At 32.8% G+C, this 7,275-nt stretch overlaps 2 protein-coding genes across 2 annotated transcripts in view; both read left to right on the top strand.

Moving 5' to 3' along the window:
• Nucleotides 1-979: 979 nt before the first annotated feature.
• LOC108906101 (aprataxin and PNK-like factor) lies at nucleotides 980-2,181 on the top strand. The gene is made up of 3 exons (XM_018709259.1): nucleotides 980-1,182; nucleotides 1,245-1,316; nucleotides 1,375-2,181. Exons 1-3 carry the CDS (start codon nucleotides 1,084-1,086, stop codon nucleotides 2,179-2,181), a joined length of 978 nt encoding a protein of 325 aa, XP_018564775.1. The 5' UTR covers nucleotides 980-1,083.
• Nucleotides 2,182-3,420: 1,239 nt separating this feature from the next.
• LOC108906100 (60 kDa heat shock protein, mitochondrial-like) overlaps nucleotides 3,421-7,275 on the top strand; it is a gene marked incomplete at its 3' end in the record, with an annotated part of 14,898 nt that continues 11,043 nt past the window's right edge. Inside the window, exons 1-2 of the mRNA XM_018709258.1 lie at nucleotides 3,421-3,546; nucleotides 3,928-4,101. Coding sequence (XP_018564774.1) covers nucleotides 3,928-4,101 — 174 coding nt within the window. The remainder of the gene's footprint in view (nucleotides 3,547-3,927; nucleotides 4,102-7,275) is intronic.

Here is a 7,275-nt window from a genome sequence, read left to right as displayed (position 1 = left end):
TAGACAATTTAATATGTTGCTTTACAATAAATTATGCGTAGGCCTATGTTCCGCGGCTCAGTTCTGACAGCCCTAGTTATTATTAATGTTGTCACCTCTTCAGTAACTTTAAATTAATATATACAGAGAGATTTATATAATTTATATTGTCTACTTACCTCAGTATTTATTTATAACATTATAATTATTTAGTAGTCACTATGATATATTATTATACCACAAATGAATCTAAACATGCCTACTGAACAACTAACGCAGTTATCTGCTCATGCGCAGTGACACCACATGATTAATCTGATTGGTTGAGCCAAATCAGCTCATGTAAGGTGACACTTTTATTCGTATATTTATTTTAAATATAGTAAAAACACATAAAATTTACTACGTAAACGATAATTCATCGTAAAAAGGAAATACATATACATTCAAACGTGTAATTCTATACAATATATCGTGTATTCATTTACAATTTTTGTGTATAAAAACCATTACAAGTACACTTAAAGAAATGCGTTGTATTCTTTATTAGAATTCTATATGCCCTTATAAGACCATTGTATAATATATGTGACAGTTAAACAGGTGAATATTGGATATAAAACGCGTACTGCTAGCACAGTTGTATAGTGACTATAAACCTTATTTTTTATTAAATTANTAATTTTCAATACACGTATTCTTTCGTATTGAACAAAGTGATTGAAATCAACAGTAAAGAACCAATCATGATTAAGAATTTTAAAAATGCTGTATTATGATTGGCTAGTTACCGATTGCAACCAGTTTGTTCGGCTTCCGCACGAAAGAATACATGTAATATCACCAAATTTTTAATTTTTTCAGCGAACTCTATAGGTTCTAATAACAATATTACTTTTCTGTTCAAGTTAGTATTACAGTTTTCGATACATAGTGCTAACGATGGCGTGTTTTCCAGGCCCATTGTGAGGTGGCGCTCATACATTCATGATTCTGCTCTTCCTATCCTTTTCACGGGTCTTATTTATTTAGTCATATGATAAGAACCGTTCGGATTCGGAACCGGATTTTATGGGAACCAAAACAAAGCTGTAATAGTATAATATGACTTTATTGAAAATTTTTTCTTTGGGAGATGTAAAAGAGGAAGATGCTTTTGTTTTATCAGAAGGACAACATGTAATTGGAAGAGGCGTTTTAAATGTAAGTAATATTAGTAAAATGTAAAGTAAGTAGAAAAGTAATATACAATTTTACAATTTTAGTGTTATGATAAAAGAATTTCCAGGAAACATGCATTAATTAAAATTTGCAACAATACGGTGACCATTAAAGCAGTAAGTTTTTTAAAATATAAATTATAGTGTTTCTATTATGTATCACTCTTTCTTATAGATACATGTAAACCCATGTTTTTTTAAATCTGCTAATGGAAGTAATGTAATGATATTACCTAAAGATGCTTCTGTTGTGTTGAATCAAGGAGATCAATTTGCTTTTCTTGCCAGCTTTTTTTGGTTTAAAGTAAAAGTTATTAAAGATGATAAAAGAGTTGATTTCACAAGTGAAATTGTGCAGGATGTAGCTATTAAAAATAACATTGACCATCATTCCCATAAAGTTGAAGCTATAAATTCTGTAGATGTGGATATTAATTATATCTCATCCAGAGTTAAGCGTAGTCACAATGACGAAAATTTAATTACAAAGCGTCGTAAAATATCTTGTAAAAATATAAATAGTACAAAACAAATTAACACATCTTCTGATGAGTTAATTAGACCTAGTACATCTGTAAATTATTCATTTTATACTCCACCTAAAGTGAAAACTGAGAGTCTGGCCCAAACTATCGTTGAAGATTATGTCAATCAAAATGATACAAATGTATCCCAAGAGATAAAAGAAGGAAGTTCCTGTACTGAGAATGGAAAGGGATGTAGTTTTACGACAAAAACAGAAATATTAGATAACATTAAAATAGAAAGTAATAGTATAAAAGCCAATGACCTTGGTGTAAATAATCATGTTTTGGAAAATGACGATATTGGTAAAGGAACTACTAATGACCATATACAAAAAATACCGAGTGGTGAAACTTCTTGCACTAAAAATAAAAATACAGCACCTTCCAGTATGAATAACGGGAATAAAAATTATAAAAGGCCAAGATGTTGGTATGGATATAGCTGTTACAGGTAATTAATTTTATTATTTGAAAACTGTCAAAATGTTAATATTCGAATTGAACATGAAATGTTAAAAAGGCGCTCTAATAAACTGAAAGGAAAAAAGAACTTTGTTCAAGGAACAGGACATTTGTGGCCGATCCATTTGTCTGGATAATGTTCATTAAGTCGGCCTTCTTTCTTCCTTTTTGATGTCTCATAGGAAGAAATTGTAAGAACACTTGTCTGAAAAATGTCCAAAAAATTGAATTATTTTAAACATTAGTCAGTGACGTGACATATACTTTCTCTAAAAGGTTTCTGGGAGTGGTAGTTGCATGCAACCGACTCTTTTTTGCTCTGAAATGTTCTGTGCCAGTAGAGATACGCTGTGGTATTCTTCACATAAAATTTGAAAACGATTGGTTTTGAACAATGAGAATAAAAAAAGAAAAAAAATATGTGTCAATTTTCTCAGAATTAAAGTGAGACATAAGAGAGTATATTCTTCTAGTAAAAAGTAAAAAGTCCTACATGCTGTACCCATAGTTCATAATGCCAAATCACATATATTATGTACCTGAAGTTCCGAACGTTCGTTTGAACGAAAATGAAAACCTATAATATTACGTTTAATCGTACTTAAAATGATTTTACCACCTAAATTCTGGCTTCTGTAGACGAAAACAACACTTCCCCATCATCGGAAGCCACCCCACATATCAACCACCCTTAAAACTTAGTTACTTGTATTTTAGAAAATTAGCCCCGTACCACCCTANTGGAAACACCCTCAGTTTAAGGAATAAGCGAACGCTTATCAAGGTGGTACTTCAACCGCAGCTAACCTACGCCTCCACGGCGTGGGGTCACGCGGCAAAAAGCCACTTAAAGTCATTACAGGCTGTGGAAAACATAGCCCTCCGCACGGCCACCGGACAAAATGAGGTCCCACAAAGCGCCTACACCGGCCGCATTTGCGGTCGGGGTAGACGACGGATGGGGCCCACCTACGAAGGCTGTCCAGGCCTACCCGAGATCAGGCAGGATAAAGAGGGATAATCTCCCTCGATCCCAAATCATTGAGGCCAATTTCTAGCCATGGAATAATGGCGGTTCCAACTGTACATAAATTTAATTTTGACGAATTATATTGGCGACCCTGAACCATAGTTATATTGTATTAGATTTAAATTTCTATGGGTAAAGGTAGATGCGCCCTCTAACGGATTGCCCGTTGAATTACTGATTAAAGTTCAATATTCTATATTCTAGAATTTCTAGAACAAGCTCGTTTGCGGTACTATTTGGTTGCTGCAGTGATTTGATAAACGTGAATTGTCGCCGGTATTCTTTATAATTTTCAGTTACAAAAAAGAAAGTAATACCTTAAATTAAGGTAAATATTAAAACTTATTTATTTTATTATTGCTAGACTTGACAAAAAGGCATTGACTTGTATATTAGGTATATTCTTTTAATATATTTAATATCACGCAAGGTTACCATGTGCTCCGGTTTCGTAATGTTTTAATCGATTGAGAGATCTTCAATTTTATATTAATTGTAATAGGTATCACAATTCTTTTAAAGAAATTTATTTTTTTTGTGTACCTAGTTTAATTCGTAATCGTTAATTACTTTGTCTTAATAAATTTTATATAAAAAATAGTAACCTTTGCATTTATATTTTTGACGCCATTGACAATAGCAAATTTCTAAAAAGTTTGTATTAAATTAGTTAAAAAGAAGTACACAAGTATGATATATTCTTTTTCAGATGTTCCGTTTACCTACAACTGTTCGTAATTTGGCCTTACGTAAAGTTCATCAAATTGGTCAGGTGGAAAGATGGTATGCTAAAGATGTTAGGTTTGGACCAGAAGTTCGGGCACTTATGCTCCAAGGGGTTGATATTTTGGCTGATGCTGTAGCTGTGACTATGGGTCCGAAGGTCTGTTTTTAATTAATTATATTAAGATAACATTAGTGTCAACCTGTCTACATTTTAAATATATTTGTATATTTTATCAGTCGGACTGTAATGTCCAGTAAGACTTGTATGTCGAATCAATACATTTTAAAAATTGTCGAATCCAGACTCACACTGCAAAAACTGTTAAGCCCTGCAAACATGAGTGTAGATGGTTTTCACGCCTTTTCATAGAGTTCATGGGTGTTCACGGATTGTTTTCTGTTTTGAGTTGCTTGAAAGGGTTCGTGGCCGCAAAATGTAAACACTCCACATTCAATGCATGCACCACATAACCTCAATTTAAAAACTGAGGATGAAAAATCCAATGATACAATTTTAATAGGTCCGAATTTAAATATGGTTATGATTTTTAAAAAACGTAATGTCTTACTGAAAATCTAATTCCATATCCCAACAGAGATTATTATTCATTCGATTATGCCATTTAACCATCTCTGCCCCAATATTTCCAAAATAGCTATGTTATCGGCAGTGGCGGCGTGCGAACATTGATTGAATGTGTTCTGCTTAGGATTGTTACATTCCGGGATATTAAGTGCTTGGAGAGTCTAAATGGCGCCGCAGGCGAAAAATTTAAAAATTTTCAAGGTCACGCGTTTTCCTAGCACTTCTGAATTTCAAGGAACAATCCATTTATAAAAAAATACAGATTTTCATAAGAACGATTTTTGAAATTGGTATCTTTTTGAAATATCTATTCACGAATTACCTACTGACGGTATAAATAAATTGGAATAAACTAAATATATTTTATTAAATTATTGAATATTGTTTATAAACAAAAAAATCGTTTGTGAAGTTTACCAATGTTTCAACGAATTTTAATTTTCCTCACCGTGTTCTTTATCTTTTTTTATATACGTATATGTACATATATTACATATCGGGGAGTTGGGAGTTATACGTGCAAATCCGAAATAATGTGGGACCATACAGCTAATTCCCAGTACAATCACAGAAAATCCCGGTCATACTCATGCGGCTAGATGTTCTTTTAATATGTCGAGATCTGCACTAAAATTTATGAGTCCACGAAACACATCAGGGTTGTCCGAATTTTCTGTCTCGTCGTGTCCGCAAAGTGCTAATTCGAAAGTTTTGCAAAATTTTATACAATCTATGAGTTTAGATAATAACGATTTTTCGTTACCTGTTTTTTGTGTTTCCGTATATTATCCTAATATGCAGAATCTAACTGACTTATGTTTATTTTACCTAATGACTTAAATGACAAATCTTTCACACTGTATTTTGTCCATGCTTTATCCCCACCGAAAAGTAAGCACGGAAAACAAAACAGTGTATATTTTATATCACACCCGCACACCCACTCTGTTTTTGTGTATACATTATTGTTAAATTGTCTTTTAAAACTTTTACTTCGGCTTGTTCTACTAACTTCAATATTTAATTGTGGTGTTGTCCCACCTAATTCTTTTATTTTTAGTTTATCCTCGTAAGGCAGAGAACCAAATAAAGTTTTTTGTAAAAACAAAACGCTATTCATTTTAATAACTATAATATCCGTAGGCGCCTAAATTAAAATATTCACACGTGCCGCTCGCAGAAATAAACCACCACATACCATGTACGAAATATTACTGCATTTACTGCAGCAGTGGCTGTCGTTGTTGCAGCCACATAACCGCATATATTCGTGTACTGGGTCACGTACCTGATTATCCAATAAAAACAAAGGACGCATCTAACTGTTCGCTGTACACACATTTTGTATATGAGGTTGCATATATTAAGAAGCGTAGCTCGCGTTGTAATAAATAATATAAGCTCCTGGATTTATTTTAGCGCGAGTGCATTTGGATTCTTTAAATATTTTGTTGATATTTAATATGATTGAATACATAAATTTTATGTGTTCTGCAGCTTCACAGCTCTTATGGTAAAACCGCTACTGGTTATCGGAGTCAATTTGAAATTAAGTGTATTGTAGGAGTTGGAGCGCCATGTACCTGAAGTTCCGAACGTTCGTTTGAATGAAAATGAAAACCCGTAATATCACGTTTAATCGTACTTAAAATGATTTTACCACCTAAATTCTTACTTCTGTAGACAAAAACAACACTTCCCCATCATCGGAAGCCACCCCACATATTAACCACCCTTAAAACTTAGTTACATGTATTTTAGAAAATTAGCCCCGTACCACCCTATATTTGACATAGGTTGTTAACATTACTTTTATACTGATTTTTAAAAAACATTCCGACCTTTTGTCACTATTGGAAGACACCCTGTCAACAACCCTTAAAACTGTCATAACTTGTATCTCCAATCAAGCTTAAAAAGCCACGTTAAATTCGATTTTAAAAGTTTACGTTTCATTTATAGCCATTTACAAAAACTATTGCCGCCACTGGAAACTACCCTGTCAATATGAACTACCCTTGGAAAGATCCAAGTATTCTATCCCAAATAACAAGCCTGCTATTACATTAAAACCGTCTTAAAATTTTAAGATAACATCTCTATTGATTTATAAATACCATTTCTGCCCTTCGTTGCCATCAGAACCCACCCCGTCAAATACCCTTAAACAGGTAATATCTTATATCGTTTGTATAAGGCTGAAAGCCATAATAGATTTTAAGTAAATTGTTAACATTACATTTGTATTGACTTATAACAACTATTAATGCCCCTTGTTGCCACCGGAATCAACCCCGTCAACTACCCTTAAATCAATTGTGTATTATATCCCGGATATCAAACTTAAAGCCACAATAGATTTTAAGTAAATTGTTTAAGTTATATTTATATTCACTTATAACAATTATTAATACCATTTGTTGCCACCAGAATACACCCCTTCAACAACCCTTAAATCAGTTATGTCTTATATCCCTGTTATCAAGCTAAAAGCCATAATGGATTTTAAGTAAATTATTAAAATTATATTTATATTGACTTATAACAACTATTAATATACTTTGTTGCCACCGGAATCCACTCCGTCAACAACCCTTAAATTAGTTGTGTATTATTTCCTAGGTATCAAGCTTAAAGCCATAATGGATTTTAAGTAAATTGTTAAAATTATATTTATATTGACTTATAACAATTATTAATACCATTTGTTGCCACCGGAATACACCCCTTCAACAACCCTTAAAT

The sequence above is a fragment of the Anoplophora glabripennis genome, unplaced genomic scaffold, assembly GCF_000390285.2.
Source record: "Anoplophora glabripennis isolate ALB-LARVAE unplaced genomic scaffold, Agla_2.0 scaffold214, whole genome shotgun sequence".
Classification (NCBI taxonomy): domain Eukaryota; kingdom Metazoa; phylum Arthropoda; class Insecta; order Coleoptera; family Cerambycidae; genus Anoplophora; species Anoplophora glabripennis.
The sequence above is the reverse complement of the archived record's forward strand: the minus strand, read 5'-3'. Positions and strand labels throughout refer to the sequence as shown.

What these genes read in the sequence shown, in the direction of transcription:
- LOC108906101 (XM_018709259.1), top strand. Translation starts at nt 1,084, where the DNA reads ATGACTTTATTGAAAATTTTTTCTTTGGGAGATGTAAAAGAGGAAGAT. An exon ending in TTGGAAGAGGCGTTTTAAAT is followed by an intron (nt 1,183 to 1,244) that starts GTAAGTAATATT and finishes TTACAATTTTAG; the next exon opens with TGTTATGATAAAAGAATTTC. An exon ending in ATACGGTGACCATTAAAGCA is followed by an intron (nt 1,317 to 1,374) that starts GTAAGTTTTTTA and finishes TCTTTCTTATAG; the next exon opens with ATACATGTAAACCCATGTTT.